Below are 18,061 nucleotides of genomic sequence, written 5' to 3' on the forward strand. Positions count from 1 at the left end.
TCATCATTTTGAAGTATTTAATAGTCTCAGAATATCTGATTGACCCATTTGCCAAAACTACTTCTGCAGTCCATCAGTCCCATCCTGGCTGTCAGAGTTTTACACCAGATATAATTTTCCTCCAAATGTCAAAACTTTCTATTAAGCTTCATAAGCTCTGCCATTTTTGAGACAGTTAATAGATGTAAACCATCTTACGTATCTTAAGATCTGTACACCAGTTGATCTGTTGACCTCTGTTGAATAAATCATGAACTAAACACTTCATATAGACTGATCATACTGTCTGCATCGCCTCACCCTCATTCCTCTTGTCAGTTTGTTTTTCCTCATGAGTAAATGTCTTGTTCTTCCATTTTTTTGGTGACTCTTTATCTAAAATATTATCATTCCCTTCTGTTACACATATAATCTTGCTCCTTCAACATATGCTCAGACTATGGTCCAATCATCACAGCATCTTTTATTTATCATTTCAGACTTCTCCTTCCTGCTCCTACTTTAATCTGATCATTACTTCTTATTAATTTTCCTTCAGTCTCGCCCACGTTTTTCTGTCTGTTGCTTTCATCTCTGTGCTCCTTTAAAGTGTTTCAATTTTGGAACAAATGTGAGCTACAAGAGAGCTTCACTGTGGAGAAAATCATACATACAGATACTTTAATCTTCTGAACCAATGAAGGCCTAGTTAATAATTTCGTAAAATATAACTGCCTTCTGATTTAAAATATATATATATATATATATATATATATATATATATACACACACACATACAAATGCTTTTGTGATTTTCTTTTTATTAATAAACTTAAAAAAAAAAAGCTATCTAAAGTATAGATTAGTTGGTTGAAAATGTCCTAATTTGTCCACCTACACCAACACTGAGACCACCTTTGAGCACATTGTAGAAATTATTTCCACTTTTTTGAAAACTCCTCAAACTTTTACCAATTGCAGTTTTGCATGGCCAAATTCACCAAGCTGAAAAGCAGATCAACAGAACAGAGCACACAAGTCCATTCTTCAGTCACAAGATAATTATAAATGATGGGACAACCACAAAGCTCCGCAGCACACAACAGAGAACCCAAAGTGTGAAGAAAGAGAAAAGCTGAGTAAGTGTTGATGACTAACTGCTGTAGAAAGAGGAGCCAAGCTTTCAAACTAAACTTAGGGAAGATTAGACACGGCAATGACATCTATGACTGTACTAGCCATGACTGCGTACACACGTATTTTAAAGATTCATATTTTAAAGATAGTGGAACGGCTTCATCATAAATTTGATTCTTTGATATTACAGAGAGAGATGGTAATTCAGCACATACTTTGTTTTGCTAAAAGTAGAATTAGTATCACTAAAAAGGAAACAAACAGAAAAAGAAAAAAAGCTCACAATTTAAAGCTGGAAAAAAGATAAATAAATAAAAAAACATGACAAATCATCAGATGGTGTGACAAGCCAGCAAGTCACCCCCCACACCCTCCCCCCAGCCAAATCTGAATCAAAATGGTGGTCAGTTTAATTAATGTAACAGTTTGGCCGTGCAGAACGGAAGCAGCTGCTCCTCATGTCTGTTTAAAGCTGTTACGTTGTAATTCTGTATTGACAGTGAGGACAAACAAGCCTTCCTAAACGCCGTCTGCTTTCTGCCTGTACGTCAAACAGTGTGATGGAAATTACCAGATGGCTGGTGATCCACATGCAAGAAGAACAGAATATTAAAAACCTATCCGGTAAGGTCCTCGTTGTGCCATGAGAGGGCATTTCCTTAATCCAACCAGGGGGCACACCCAAGCTTCAGCACAGGTGTTTTCACTTATTGTCTAATCAGAGCAATGCCTTCATTCAGTTACTGCAACTGATATTTAAGAGAGAAAATGCCAAATTTCATTTCACTTTACAAAGCAAGTGAAGCGTGTTAATAAAATTACCTTTGTGATATTAAGGTATTCCTGTGTTTTCATCTACCTGCCTCTATGCATATTTATTACAGAGAAAACAAAAACTTCGAGGAAATTTAGAGAAAAAAAGCTTAGGGCCAGGGGCCAGGACCAAAACGGGCAACTGACAAAATATCAGATCATGAGTGTTAAGTGGACTATAATAATCTTCAAATTCCACATTTCCACAATATAAAGTTGGTCTGATGTTCTTTTTTGTTGCATTCAGGCGGGCGTGCTATCTTATTGAGCTTCCTCCGAAAGTTGTGTAGAAACATGCATTAATCTTAATTAGACTTTTCAGATTTTTAATAAAGTTTGAAATTTGGATGGAACCTTAAGACTTCACTTGTATTTAAATTAAATTAAAATTATAATAGACTAAATTCAGTGGTGGTACCACTGGACAGCCAAGGTCTTTGTGAATTGGTTTTACATTTTTGGGGGCTTTTTGGTGTTCCAGCTTCCATCAGCAGTGTAAATGTGTGGAATGTGATCACGTATGCCTATCTGTGTGTTATCATTGTGACGGACTGGCAATCTATCAACAGTGTAACACACTTTTTGTTATGTGAGCCTGTTTTACATGAAGTACAAAACTCTGATGGATAATATTGGAGAAAGAAAATTACTAACAATGAAATCCACTGGGCATGGGCGTTTGCTCAACCAGTCAATATGTGCTTTGTGGACTTGGAGAAGGTGTTCGACCATGTCCTCGGAGATTCCTGTGGGGGGTATTTCGGAACTTTGAAGTGCCGGAACCCCCTTGTACGAGCTGTCCGGTCCCTGTACGACCGGTGTCAGAGCTTGGTCCACATTGCCAGCAGTAAATCAGCAGAGTGTGAAGTGGCTGGGATGAGAATCAGCACCTCCAAATCCGAGATCACAATCCTCAGCCAAAAAAGGGTGGAGTGTGCAGGGTGCAAGGGTGCAGGTTGGGAACGAGGTCCTGCCCCAATTGGAGGAGTTCAAGTATCTCAGGCTCTTGTTCACGAGTGAGGAAAGAATGGAGCATGAGGGTGAGAAGCCGGTGATCTGGGAGGGGCTCAGTAGAGTCGCTGTTCCTCTGCATTAAGAGAAACCATATGAGGAGGCTCGGGAATCTGGTCAGGATGCCCTCCCTGGTGAGGTGTTCTGGGCACATCCCACCGGAAGGAGGCCCAGGGAAAGACCCAGTACGTGCTGGAGGGACTACATCTCTTGGCTGGCCTGGGAACGCCTCGCGAGCCGGGGAACGAGCTGGTGAATGTGGCCTGGGAGAGGGAAGTCTGGGCATCCCTGCTTAGACAGTTGCCCCCGCGACCCAAGCAGAAGAAAAGAAATGGATGGATGGATGTATGGATGTATGGAAACCCACTGTTTCAGCTTAATAGCACCTATATAATGGACCAATACTTTAAATACTGAGCCATTCTGTTGACAGTTTATTTTACTCAAAAATACTGTGAACTCTTGATTGACAGCCTGGTGTAAACACTGTGTCACATTTAGAGCATAAGAATTTCAAACTTGGCACCCACAGCTCATTAGACTCAGCAACATGACCTCTGGTTACATTCGACAGGGGTTTGGAGGTGATTCTGCAACCACTCTACTTTGGAGTCTCTTAAATACATTTCTACATGTTTCAATGTTGCCAATTACAGAAATCTGTGAAAAAAAATCTGAGCTGCAGGCTGCTTTAGGTTGTGTTGGTGCTGTTATTGTTCTTTAGATTTGCTTTGCTGTGGAAACAAGAAGTCAAAGTGAACAAAGATCTGCTTTGTGATGTAGTAAAATCCATTTCTAAATTAATTCAAATAATCCAATGCAGTTTTTTCAGGTCTTTTCTTCATTCATTTTTGTTGCTGTCTTCTGATGAATTTACTTGTTCTCAGCCCCCTTCCTGCTCAAGCTAAGCTTTAATGAGTTTGCATCATCTCGGCTGTGGACTAATGCATAAAAGTCTTTCTGCATTGTTTGAGGACCCCAAATCCTTCATGCTGCGTGTTATTAAATTGATGCAGATGAATATCTAAATGCTACTATAAACATGCCTTAACATGCAAACCTATCCAGACCAATTACTGAAACAAAACAGAGGAACTTGATTTATGATACTAACAGAGGGAGAGCAAATCGACCTGCATCTTCACACGATGTTTGCTGCTGCATTGAGGTTTAACACACAATATAATTACCTTTATATCAACAAATCAACAATCTATCTAAGAAAAAACGACTTTGTGTATCACTATTAATCCATTACTGCTCAGCATCATTAAATGTATCAGATAAATTTAACGAGCAAGTAAACCATTGCACAACAATTTTTTTCACCCTTTTTTTAATCTCATGCAGGTAAATGGTTCCCCTAAAACAAACAAAAAAAAAATGTTTGGGACACAAGCATTCATGATACAAATTTTAAAGTTTAATCAGATTCATATTGAATGGGAAATTTGTGAAGCGTAACCGAAATGCAACAAACTGTAATTTCATTTTCCCAGCAATGTAATATTTCTATTTCTCTTGAAAAGATTACTTCTAAAATTACAGCAGCCTGATAGGTTCTGAGGTGCAGGTGCAAACATTGAATCAAGTGCTTTTAAATGATGCAACTACTTCAGAGACTTATTAACTCTCCACTGGCTGCATAGCAATGTCTGCAAAACACAAATATACATATAAAATGAAAGCTCAACAAATGTTTAACACAAACATAGACTGCTCATCAATGCATGCTCTTTGTACTTGATAGAAATGGACAGAATGGATGCACAACATCCTGCTTGATTTGCTGTTTCAGCAGCCCTGAAATCTGCTCCGTCAATGCAGCAACAAAATTTGGCCAAGTAAATCTTAATTACTGCCCTGATGTCAGATATGCAATGCTCTTATTCTCCTACTCCTCTTGCTCTACTTTTTGCTCCTCTTCTGTTCCTAACCTCTCCTCCTTTTCAGACTTGGCCACCCTCTGTGCCAACTTCTTTTCTTTTTAACAATCCTCCCCTAGCATCTCCCTTCTACCGCTCTCATTAAAACAGTTCCCCAGCTTTCTCCCAAGAGAGAGGAGTATGGGTGTAAAAATAGCTCTCCTTCAGCTCACGCTCACTGGTTCTTTCTCCAGCCTGCATTCTGTACATCAAAAAACAATGTTTTTCCATAATAAGCATCTTTTTTTTTCCCAGAGTCTAATTTTTTTCTCCGGTGCAGCAGCAAGTCACCCAAATACACACATGTCTGCTTCTTGTTTGCAACTGTTTGCAGCTGGAATGGAGCGATTTAAACACCCCAAGAGACTGTTATCAAAAGTTTTACACAATCCAACAGTCTGTTTGTCAAGGAGGTGCTTATGCGGTCTGTGCTCAAAATACAATCAGTGAAAATGTAAATTTGTTGTAACTGACGGCCTGTATCAGAGCAGTTGGTAATTAGGTGGTGCACGCATTCAAAATGCTGTCAGATGATGCCACAGTCAGCTGTAGAGGCACAATCATTTCTAACCCCATGCTAAACAGGAATGTCATTAACTGCAAGTTGAATCTTCTGTGAAAACTGTTTATGTTCAAACTGCAGTGTATTTCTGCTCAGGCAGATGACTAAGTAATGACCAATTATACCCACAGGTAATGCACAGATATCTTATTTACATAGATAAATGTTGGGACTCTAGCTATGCTGGAGAGAAAGCAAAGGAGTTATCAGTTTGGATAAAAGAGAAATCCCTTTAACACACACACACACACACAAATACTTCAAGAGCAAATGACCATCTGGCTGCAATGAAAGCAAAGCTTTTTATGTTCTTTCCTCATTAGAGAAATTATTTGTCACAGTGAAAGGAGAGAATAGGGGGAAAGAAAGGATGAGCAAAGACTGACAGAGGAGGAAAAGAGACAGAACTGAAGACAAAGTGAGAACGGGAGATGCCAGATTGGAATACACGAATACACAAGCTGCTCCCAGACAAAACTGCACAGAAACATAAACTTTACTCTCTGAAAACACTTCACTGTCCCAACAAACTAAAGAATACATTGCAACACCAGCTCCGACAGCAGATCAGCAGGTTTCAGAGACTGCATTCTCACACCTGTATCAAAGCACTATCACCTGGCTGAAGACAACACGGCCAAAATAGGAAAGGAGCAGGATGAGGGAATGATGATGGTCTTGGGACTATTGTTAACAGAAAAAGCCAGAACTGAAGAAAATAACAGACTGGAGACGGTGTGAATACAGACTTTATTTACTTCCTTGTTCACCAGCCAGCTCGCTCTCTGATTGGCTACATTCTGGCCCACGTCACCATCCACGCAGTCACAATGCATGAGTCATTGCGTTCCTCAGAAATCGGCTCTGAAATATTGTACATGTTCAATATTCCCGATTGTCGGCTACGACCAGTTTCAGAGCGGATTATTGGGCCAAACCGCCTCGTAACACACCACAGACCAAATGATAATTGGACAGGGAAATCTCACGATGAGGACAAAAACAGCTCAAAAATCATTATGCGTGTACCAGGCCTTATTCAAGCGGACCAAACCACCTGGACAGCATCCCGCAGTTACAGCAACTGCTCGCTAGGGGTGATATTTTCCAAAATGAACCAGCAAGTAAAAAGCAAGAGGGAAAAAGAAAATGTGATTCATCAACAGGCCAGGACAGAAAACTAAACCCTTCCCCTTTAGTCAGCTTGTGCGCTGCAAGTAAACAATGGAACAACTCCAAGTTTTTGCAGTCTTGGTTTTTTTGTTTTTACTTTGATGTTGAAACACAATATAGTTTTCAGAAGAGTCTGGCTAGGATGAGCAAGAGGAGAGGCAGTGAGCTACATGTTACACTACAATGCACGCGATGCCATTTCCTCTCTCTGGTTCACTGGATGGTCCGTTTACTTCATGCTGTAAGTGAACCACAGCAGGGCTGAAAAAGTGTCAATGTGTCCTCCAGGTCCTACCACAGCATTTCAGTCAGGTACAGTTCTGGACTTTGACTGGATTGTTCCAACACACGTACTGTAAATGCTCCAGACCAGAAAGTGGCAATCTTTCTGTTGTGTTTTACAACTACAACTTTAACAAAAAGTATGTTTTTTTTAAAATTATTATTATTATTATTATGTGTTGAAATTAAGATGTTACAATAAAAAAAATGGTGCAACTTGTTGTACATGACCATAGATGTTCCCAATACCTGAACTGTAAGACCGATGTAATTCTAATCTATTTAGATAAAAAATGCAAATAGAGATGAAAAACAATAGTCAACTTTTCATCTGGGTTGAGAACTTTATGAAAAAATGTTCTTTAGAACTCTACCTTTGACAACAAAGACAATAAAATTGCAAACAAAGACAAAATGTAACCTTAAAACAATCTTTAGTCTTTGTTTACACAAATAAAATGTAAGTGCCCAAGGCGTGCAACAATATTTTACTGTAAACTAATTTAAAAATGTTTTATGTAATTTATCCATGAAATGTATTTTTGCATATCCTGTTATATGTTCCAAACGTTGCTTCCTTAACGGAAAACAGTTTATGTGTGCAGAAAACAGAATGTGCAATTGAATACGGAGCAACACACTCAGATAAATATATCATGGAAGCTGCCACATTGTATTGCATGTCTGGACTTTCTTTATAATATCCAATATCATCCAGTGTGTTTTAATTTGTCTTTATGTCTGTGGAGACCAGTTAATATAGAGTAAAACTTCACTTACCATCTTTGTCAGCTCTTCTGAATATCTGTGAATATGAAGCAAGAAAATGTAGTTAGAAAGAGTAAAAGTATCTTCTGTTAAATCTACCAACAGGAAACATTCACAGCCAATGTTACATTTTGTATTGAAAACAATGCAATGTCATACTGACATATGCAAAACCTAACATTGATTAAAATGTATTAATGTTATCACTTAGTATTTTGATACCAACCCTGCTTAAGTTTGTTGATTTTTTAGTGATGATGGGAGAGTTGCAAAATGAAGTTCATGCTTCCTAAACTACTCTTTCACAATTTGAGCCCCATGAATCCTGGCAGGTGAACCTAGACCTGTGCAGCAATCCAGATCCCAGATTGTCCCCACAGGCTTGTAGAGTAGGCACTAGGCATGATGGTTGCATCACTTCAACTGCCTCTCTTCTTACTCTGATGCTCCCATCACTCTGGAACAGGGTGAATCTGGACTCATCAGACCGCATTACCTTCTTCCATTGCTCCAGAGTCCAAACTTTATGCTCCCTAGCAAATTTAAGCATTTTTTCTGATTATCCTCATTGTGGTTTTCTTAAAATTACACAGTTGTTTAGGCCCAATTCTTTGAGTTTCCTTCACACTGTGTGTGTACAAATGCTTTTACTTTCATTATTAAACATAGCCCTGAATTCTACTGTGTTTTTTTTAAAGATTTGATTTAATTAATTACTTAAATAATCACAAATTCTGATCAAGATCAGTTATTTTTGTTTTTTTCCAAACACATTTCTTCCTGGAAGACGATGGTTCCACACTATCCTTCTAGTTTTTAAGAGTGCATCAAACCCAGTTTTAGTAGATTCGGCATCTACTTAAGGCCCATTTATGCTCGACACAGAAGGCAGATATGCAGACAGATTGACAGTTTTGTTCGTCTCCTGCGTCAGTTATTATCATAATTTGGTCTGTTTTCAGGGAGCTTAGACCTGGTACACACATAACAATTATGGGCTGTTTTTGTCCCGATTTTGCCTCTTCCCAAACACCCAATTACCTTGAGTCTTATAAGATTTTCCTGTAAAATTATCATTTGGTCTGAGGTGTGTTAAGCACAAATTCATCCCAACAATCGGCTCCAAAACGGGTCGTGGCTGACAATCGGAAGGATTGAACATGGTCAGTATATACAACCAAAAATCTTTGTGTGTGAGGAAAGCCAATGACTCCTGAGTTGTGAGTGCATGGATGGTGACGTGGAACGGAATGTAGCCAATCAGAGAGCGAGCTGACTGAAGAGCAAGGAAGGATATAAAGTCCGTGTTCATGCTATCTCCAGTCTGTTATTTTTTCAGTTCTGGATTTTTCAGTTAAAAATAGTCCCAAGACCACCATCATTCCCTCATCTTGTATACCCTCTTCCATGCTGGGTGTTGTGTTTTCCGGTTTGTGCTATGTTTATATTTCGTTTTTTTTTAGATCACGCTTGATCACAACAGATTTTTGGCTTGGAGGACTAGATTGTAGATCGGTTGCGGGACAGCATCATTATGTGTATGTTGTTCTGCGATGAGATTATCAGAGCCACCACACACAGTATGATCAAAACTGTTAAATGTCAGAATTTTTATCTTCACGTGTGAGGTCTCGAACAGATAAAAAATCTCATAAGATTAAAAAAATTCTTATGTATGTATAAGGCCTTAGCTATCCGTTGCTTGACGCCGAAGACGGAGCAATACCACCGGAAATCATGGGGGCAGTGCTGAGCAGAATAGCTGACCAGGGAAAAAAACAAACCAGAGAAGAAGAAGAGGATCAGGAACAAAATGCAGGAGAAGAATGAAGACTAGGACAACAACTGTAGAAATTGTGCAAGCTTTTGAAGAAAGACAATATGCGAATGTTTAGGGCGTGTTGGGTGGTTGGAAACAACTTTATAGCGATGTGTTACTGATGCTAAACGGTGTCTGAAACTGACGTCAGGTTGTGGGAATGAACTCTGAACAACCATGGCAATGCAAAAGATGCATGGACGTATGAGGACGTACGTATATTACAAATATTTATGTACGTAAGGGAGCATAAATGGGCCTTTTTATGTTTTCTTTGCTTGATGCCAATAATTTGACCCTTCTGAAAAAGATGAACATCTTGTCCATGAACACAGGATGTGTCTTCTGATATGGTTGTTTAAAAAATGAGAAGTTACTTACTAGATCATTTAGGATTAAATAACTTGTTTCCAGCTGAAACGTCATCATCCACGTAATAATTATCCAGTAGGAGGCTTTTATTTATTTGCTTAGTTAAATCTGGTGGTGACGTTTTTTTAGTTTGTAATAGTCAAGCGTTAGATACACACTTTTTAGGGGGACTATTTTGACCGATAAATTGATTATCTTATAGATCTGTTTTGGCTTTGAGTGTGGAATTAGCTATTTAAAATGTTTATTTACAAGAAAACCTGACTAAATTGAATTAATGTGTGGTTTAGTCATGTTATATTCTTCAGACAGAGTTTTAAATGTTGGGCTGTGGTAACACACCTGCCCACCTGGTTGTCATGTGGATTATGACTTTGATTCTGGTACGTTGTCGTGTAGGTCTGTGTTTGAGTCGGGACACTGTCCTGCTATTGATATGTGGAAATGTCACATGCAGCAGTTTTAGTCATTTGTTGAAGAATGCTGAGAAAAGTTGTCATGTGGTACTGTTCATATCTCATGTGCTTGTATACTGGATTTCATAATCTGCAACTACTAACTGCAAAAATTAGTTTAAACCACCAAGATGCTAGAAATATAGTAAGACCTTGTGTTAACTAAAATGTCCCTGTGTTGTTCCCAATAATATGTAAACAACAATAAACTAAATAGACTAAACCAGTTAAAATTTATAAATCACAAAATATGCTATGGAAATTAAAGAAAAGGCAGTAATCAAAGACTCAAAAAGATGAACACTTCAGACTAGAAGGTTATCAGTGCTCATTCTACTTGTGCGTTGGACTTAAAGGTCATAGTAGGTTCACACCCCATTGCTGATCTGTGGCAGGGGGGTCAGACACTACCAGATTTTTCAACTGACTGAACTTTATAAAGCAGTTCTCATAATTAAATAGAATACACATCGTATTAATACCTATTGGTGATTCAGTATGTTTTGTTCACCTGACTGTTAGAGAAAGTGTCACTTTGTCATTTGTAATGACACTGTTTGAGGAAGGGCAGGACTCAGCCAGAATACATTATTTATGGTGATAATCTCACTTTTGAAAGCAGTGGGGGTCCACGACATTTTAGTATATGCATGAAGGGGGTCCCAGAGGAAAATAGGCTGGGAATAACCGTTCTAGACAATGAGTCTTTCACCAAATTCTGTATTTCCTTATCAGTTCACAGTATCTTTACCATGCTATCCATCTCGTTCTAAGTTTCTTTCGCTTTTCCAGGTTTCATCCTGTTGTGTCACCCGATCGTGGCTCTTGTGTTCTCATTAGCTGTAGCTAATTCCACTGAAGACTGGAGCATCACCAATATTTTCACCAATATAGCACATCAATTTTTAAAAATTTTAAAATTAAAACCTATTTCTAAATTTAAAATTCATTCTACAAGATTGCTGTTGGTAAAACTATAAATTGAGGGGAATTCTTTCAACAACCGCAGCCATCTGAAAAGGGCAAAATGAAAATCATTACTGCCGAGTGGAGCCACGTTCCAAATGACATGTCGCTCTGCATTGTTCTGCTTTCCGGCTGCACTCTGGGGCGTACTCAGCTTTGCAGAAAAGAAACAGCTCTGGAGCTGCCAGAGACCAGAAGCTTGAAGAGGAGAGAAAGTGAGCAGGCTGTGTGTGTGTGTGTGTATGTCTATGTGTGTACTGGTAAAGACGTACAACAAAAAACGGTCACAAGTTACAACACCAAAGAAAAATAGAATCAGAAGACAAGAGGCAAAGGGTGAGAGGGAGAGTTCCTTCCATCTCTTAACCTTATTAGGAATGGATGCTTCTGAAGAGAGGGATGCGAGCCTTGAGGGATAAGAAGGAAGTAAGTAGAGGACAAAAGATGAAAGAAGTTTAAAGAGCAGTGAGAAAGGTGTAGAGAGGTTAAAATGAAAGAGTAGATAGCAGCAGCAGAGGAAGAGAAACAAGCAAGCAGAGCGCCTAATGAGGAAAATGCTGCATGGAGGTGTGTGTGTGCGCACACACACATACACACACACACACCAATAAATCCCTTTAGTGTAGACTTCTCCACCATGATAATAACGACAGGGTCAGTAGTATTTGAAAATGGCAAAACCATTAACATTTCAAAGGTGGAGATGACACTGAAAGCAGCCGAGAAAATGCCAGAATAATTTCAAAGCTGATGTCTGAGCATTGGTTGAACAGAAGGGTTTTTGACCTGGGGTGTAAAAATAAAAAAAATAACCAATTGTCATACTCTGAATGCTGAATAAATAAAATAAATAAATAAAAGAAAATTGAGTAAAAACTTTGTAGCCAATGATGATCTTCAATATGTTGTCATATTGAAGACAAAACAGATGATAAACAGATAAACAGAAGTGGCTCAACGGTAAACTGGACTACACCTCACACACAAACACACACACACACACACACACACACACACACACACACACACACACACACACACACACACACAGAGAGAGAGAATTAGTTTACTGAGGTACTTTGATACATTAGCCAGTGTTTAATGGGATTGTGGGGTTTCTCTCCTTGTAAGGAACCTCAAAATGACTTTTATTGTTTAAATCAATTTGAAATATTCCACTGATCACAAGGTCATCAGGTTCTGCTGAAACTGGCTTACTTTTATTATTTCTTTTCTTAAGGTACCATCAGTTAATCTCCAGAATGAAAAACTGAAAAGGTCAGCAAGGAAAAACGATCCAGTAGTACTTCCAGATTGGAAGGCTATATGATAACCAAAATAAATTATATGCAAAGATTGAGATGTAGGCGTAACACGGGAATAAGTAACAAGGCATTTCATGAAATGGTTAAATTTCTGTAAGAAAAGTGAATGTTGGTTCTCTGCGTTAGACTTTATTTGGACTGACGTTTAAATATCTCAGATGTGTGTCATACACGAAAAATTAATAAAGAATTATTTATACAAAAACAAGTTAGCAAAAAAAGTCTCTGGAGTGGTCATAGTACACGCTTTTATTTCGGAAAGGGCTGTAAGGGAAGAATAAAATGCAGCAGAAAGTCTCCGCTTTTATCCCGGACACCCACCCTATGAAAGTGTGGAATGTTCATACAAGTTTCCATCCAAGTCTGCAGTCACGGGCTACAAACCCCAAATAATTTGTGCTTCACCGTGCGTAAGTGCGCACTGCACCGGTCGGTACGCACAGTTCTTTGGATGTCTTTATCCCCCACCCCGACCCACCCAAACCCGCCTTGAGTGACTGTTGCCTAGTTCTTTACTCACATCTAAAATGACCGAGATTCCTCTCCGCGGTTCGGGGGCGAAGAACTGCTCCTGGGCCACGGCCACCTCCTCTTTGCTGGAGGCGTACTCCCGGCTGGAGATGTTCTTGTTGTCGCTCATTTTGGTGACGATCCAGCGGACGAGCCCGTCGATTCCACCGGGCTGGGCGCCGCTGTTTCCGGACTGCGCTGCCGTCGCGGACTCGCTGTCCTGACCGGCTACGGGTTTCGGCTGTTCGCGGCTTTCTTGAGCTCGAAGTTTGGCTTGCTCTTTGTTCAGCAGTTTGTGGACTCCGTCCCTACAGTAGCGCGCTGCCTGCTCACACATCCTTTTGCTGCGGAGCGCTCATGCTGCGCTCTATAGGGGAGAGAGAGAAGCTCCCACCCCCCAGCTTCCCTTCTTACATCACATCATCCACCCCAAAACACACCCACCCATCCTAAAAATCCAGCATACTTACTGTTGAGCTAGAAAATGTATTATCAGTCCCTGTGGGGATTACATTTCTGAGGATGGGATCTTACAACTGAATAACATCAATTCATCTTGTTAAAAAGTTTGGACCATTTACAGCCATCTGAACTTAAGACGCTCATTCATCTGGGCTTATTGTCATGAAGCACCAAGAGCTGTAAAACAGTAGACTGATAACATCCAATATGAAAAAAAACTTAATTTTCTTTCTTTCTTTCTTTCTTTAAAAAGGCCACAGCAATACAACCTTGTGAGGCTTCCTGCCAAAACGTAAGATCTGGGGGTTTTGTTTGGTTCTTTTTGGGGGTTTTTTCTAATGGAGCAAAAAAAATGTCTTCCCTGAATTGCCACTCTAGCTCCTCATTAGAGGTTTATGTGTGTGTGCATGGGATGTGACAGAACTAACCTTTGTAATGAGGGACTCCCCCAGCTCTGCCCTTTCCACAGGGTAGTAAATCTTTCCTTCAATGTGCTGCATGTTTAACAGCACATAGTGTTTTATTTTTGACTAATAAAATCATGGCAGAAAGTTGACAGGATGACCATAAAAGCAGTAGGCCCTATAGTTAAGTAAATCATGTAGCTTGCCCCATCAATGGCGCACAAGAAGTCTAATCAAATCACTTGACATGATTGCCCCCATGTGGAAATGAGCCTGCAATGACAGGAAGGTTTTCTCTGCAGAATTTATTAAAGTAGGAAATATTTTCAAACAAGCTAGTACAAACTGCTAGACAAATAATGAAACACATTGCCAATAGTTTTGGCATTGGCATTACAATAAGGATAAATGAACTTTCAAAATATAAAACCAAATTAATAAAAATTAAATGACCTACAAAAGAAAACAACAAAACAAAAAAACAAAGGTGTACATCTGAACAAATATCCGTGCTTTGTAATCTGTGCTATTTGGTGTGTTTATACTGATCTAAGATGACTCAGGTCGGTGACCCTTCAAGTAATATATCCATGTGCAGGGTTTGTTGTTGCCCCATGAGCGCTGGCTTGATATGGCCAGCTTGCCAAACCATGGCCCTGGAGATTCTCCTGAAGGAGCTTCAAAGGACACCAGGATGTTAATGTTTTTTTTGGAGGGGATGTTGTCCGTCCCTTTTACAGTAAAGCAGGGGTTGTCAACCTATAAGCAGCAGAAATACTGTAAATCTCAGGGTGCATCATTTACACATGTATGATGAAGAGCCTTACTTAATCTAAGCAGTTTATAGATGCTCATGACAAAAAAGTTCATTTCAGGAAATACAACAGTAAAATCAATCAAATTATGAGAATATTAAACATGAAGTCAGGTCTCACTGTTCGGCAAACTACTCCATTCTAATTTTAAACCAGTTTGATTATGATTCAGCTCAACATGAGTATTTCTGTTTAATCACCAAACCAGCTCTGACTCATCAAGGTACAGGCTCAACTCTGATGGGATGCTGTGGTACCTGGCACCAAGCAGAAAATTCTAATTTGATTTAATCTGAACGCTTTCGTTGGCCCTTTGGGTTAAGTCCAGTTAGTTCAGAGATGAGACCTTCATGGAACAGACTTGTCTGTCCTACTCATCCATCAGACCGGCTGAAATGTGGAGTATATGGAATACAAGTAAAAACCTCAGACTTTTATTTCTAAAACTATAGAACTTCATTTGGAACATGTTAGTGTGGAAAGAGCCAGCTGCAATCAAGGAAGACTGCATCCATGGTTGCCATATGTTGCTGTTTACCATATTTCACCTATGAGATAATCAGCAGTGGATGCTTTTAAATAGTAGGTAGTATCTGTCAGTTTAACATCAACATTATGTTGCCCAAAGCATGCCACTTTCCTATTAGCTTGGCTTTTTCTTGTAGTACATGTTGCTTTCATCATGTCTTCCTCAGCTGAACAACATGCACATTAGACACCCGGACTGGTTTGAGTCTACACAGCCCCATATACAACAAATTATAATACACTGGGTTTCGACTCTTTTCTAAAAGAACTGGTGTTACACTTTTAGCAATCAGTGAGCTCTTCTGTTGGATCATATAGTGGTCAGCTTTATTAGTGACATGCATCAGTGAACCTCGGCCAGCCATGACCCTGTCGTCGGCTCACTGGACAGGCAGGTTCTAACTAAAGTGGACCTTTAGTCTTTAGAAACATGCTGCAACAGCTGTAGTTGCTTAGAGCCTTTGACCCAGCCTTCAAGTCATCACAATTTGGTCTTTGTCAGCGTCGCTCAAATCATTACAGTTGTCTTTTTCAACACATTAACTTCAGGGACAGAATGCTCTCTTACTGCCTAATATAGCTGATCCTTAGAGTAATCAGTGGGTTTTGTCTTCACCTGTAAGTGGTCACTATGTTATGGCTGACCGGTAAATAGCAAAAGGTTCATCAAGGAAACACTTTATGACTGAATTCAAGTTCATGGTGACTTAAATAATGGATTTGTACAAGGTCTGTTGTTGATTCAGTACCTCGCTGAGTCACTTTACCATTTCTACCTGCTGTTTACCTGAAAAGAAAAAGTGGTGGTCTGTAGGAACACATTCTTGAAGGGAATGGTCATGTTGCGTCCTGCCTTGATGATGAATGGACCCTGAGCTTTGGGGGGTAGGCAGACCCCGTGTAAGGGAAAAATGTATTCCCCACCATGTCCTGAAGACAGCCGGAGCTGGCCTCTTACTTCCCCCAGCTCATGAGGTTCAAAGCAAACCTCCACACTGGCCTCGGATCCCGATGGGAAACCTGGAGAAGCACTAACACTTCTGTCCACAATGAAATCAGGACAACCAGTCTGGAAGAGACACAAGAAAAAACAAACAAACAAAAAATAAACATACAAAATACATACACATTATGGCAATGATTTATTTAAAAAAAATGCCACTTTAAAAACAGTAAATTTTATATGTATAGAGTCAATTTCTAACAATTTATATAAAGCTGAATTACAAAGAAATAAAATGATTTTTGGTTCCCTGATGAGGACATTAATGAGCTTGCATAATCCATATAATTACTTCTGGAAATTGAAAGAAAAAAATGTTCACTATTTATATATTTGTCTAATATTTCTTGACCTTTCTTAAATTCCAAAACATTCCTATCTTATTTAGAACAGAACAGAACTAGCACAGAAAAGAAGAGGAGGAGGACCTGACTTGATATTTCTTACCTTACATAAGTACTCTGTTTTGAAATGGGAGTAATTGATGAATTTAACAAAGACAGACTGGCTGCTACCCAGTGAAGCATTGAGGTGGACGGTTTTCTCTGGTGGTGGGGGCAGAGCTTTGAGAAGCAGGTCATAGTTGAAGTGGCCCAGATCATTGCTGAACAGAGACATCCGTGCTGTAGACTTGCCTTCTTGCAAAGGATGGTACTCAAAGCTCAAAACACCCTAAAGAGAGGAACCAGACCTGAATAAATGGTGTTAATTTAAGGCAGTGGTGTTTCTTTTATTTTCAAAGATGTTCTTTGTCTCTACCATGGACAGTCCTGGTACTGTGTGCTGAGGTGGGGCACTGATATCAGGGCATTTACACTCAGTGGTGAGGCAGGTAGCTGTAGTCAAGGGGTTTTCCACTTGTATAGTTGCCGAGGCTGTCCGTCGAACAGTTGTCACCAGCTCAATGATGGAAAAGACTCCTGGGGATGTGACTTTGAAGGTGACCAGGTAGTACAAGTACTCACCTGTCGCCTCATTAAGAAAAGTCACCTAGGGAGAAGGATTAAATGGTGGTGTGACAACAGAAATATTTAAAAAAATATCCAGATGGACACACAGAAATGAGCATGATCAAACCTTGCTGTTGTACTGTCCTTCTTTGTATGCAAAAAATGACAAATTGTAGTCCTTCTTGGCTAGAGCAGGAACATCAATATGCTTGAGACCCTTGAGGGACACCGTAGCATCCGCTTTATCAGGTTTCAATATTTCAATCAGCACATGGAATCTGAGAACACAGAAAATCTCCTGACTCTTTGCACCAACTAACCCCAAATGTAATTTATGATATAATTCATTACTCCCAGATGTCTACAGGGGTAGAAACATAGTCGATATCAATGTTTTGGGAACAGCCTGCTTCCATGAGCCTTTTACTTACTAAATAATAAATAAACAAATAAACAAACAACATAAAAAAAACTTGTAGGTTTAGGAAAGTATGAAGAGTTTACAAACAGCTCCAGAGACTGGCAGGTTTTAAGTGTGTGCATGTTTTACCGCTGCTGCCTAGAGAACCAGTTGTTTACAGAGAGCAGCTCCGAGTGGTGAGTTTTGGCAGGCAGCTCATGGACAATGTTGTCCTCTGCTTTGGGAGGAACAGCAGTTCCTTGAAGGGAATATAACATGCCCCTTCCATCAGGGAAGGAGAAAAAGACTGATCCCTAGAAACATAAGATTTAGGTGAGATATTAAGTTAATTTTAGATGTGAAGTGAAATGCCATCCTTATTTCTTTTTTCTTTATCTATTT

The 18,061-nt window shown here is 39.5% G+C and overlaps 2 protein-coding genes and 1 long non-coding RNA gene across 4 annotated transcripts in view; 1 reads left to right on the forward strand and 2 right to left on the reverse strand.

Annotated features, from left to right (window-relative positions):
* necab2 (N-terminal EF-hand calcium binding protein 2) overlaps positions 1–13,446 on the reverse strand; it is a 148,652-nt gene extending 135,206 nt beyond the window's left edge. For both annotated transcript variants that reach the window (XM_041996217.1, XM_041996216.1), the window contains exons 1-2: positions 13,108–13,446; positions 7,663–7,687 (exon numbers count right to left, since the gene is read on the reverse strand). In XM_041996217.1, the coding sequence (XP_041852151.1) occupies positions 7,663–7,687; positions 13,108–13,434 (352 nt within the window). In that variant the 5' untranslated portion in view covers positions 13,435–13,446. The remainder of the gene's footprint in view (positions 1–7,662; positions 7,688–13,107) is intronic.
* LOC121647067 lies at positions 9,731–13,015 on the forward strand. The gene is made up of 3 exons (XR_006011775.1): positions 9,731–9,841; positions 12,630–12,631; positions 13,003–13,015. It is a non-coding gene; the product is annotated as an uncharacterized LOC121647067 (long non-coding RNA).
* Positions 13,447–14,249: 803 nt separating the features above from the next.
* The window catches only part of hydin (HYDIN axonemal central pair apparatus protein), an 89,407-nt gene continuing 85,595 nt past the window's right edge, over positions 14,250–18,061 (reverse strand). Inside the window, 6 exon segments of the mRNA XM_041997011.1 lie at positions 14,250–14,722; positions 16,094–16,375; positions 16,757–16,981; positions 17,069–17,299; positions 17,387–17,537; positions 17,810–17,973. Of these exon segments, the coding sequence (XP_041852945.1) occupies positions 14,513–14,722; positions 16,094–16,375; positions 16,757–16,981; positions 17,069–17,299; positions 17,387–17,537; positions 17,810–17,973 (1,263 nt within the window). The 3' untranslated portion in view covers positions 14,250–14,512.

This window comes from Melanotaenia boesemani, chromosome 10 (assembly GCF_017639745.1).
Source record: "Melanotaenia boesemani isolate fMelBoe1 chromosome 10, fMelBoe1.pri, whole genome shotgun sequence".
NCBI classification, from domain to species: Eukaryota; Metazoa; Chordata; class Actinopteri; order Atheriniformes; family Melanotaeniidae; genus Melanotaenia; species Melanotaenia boesemani.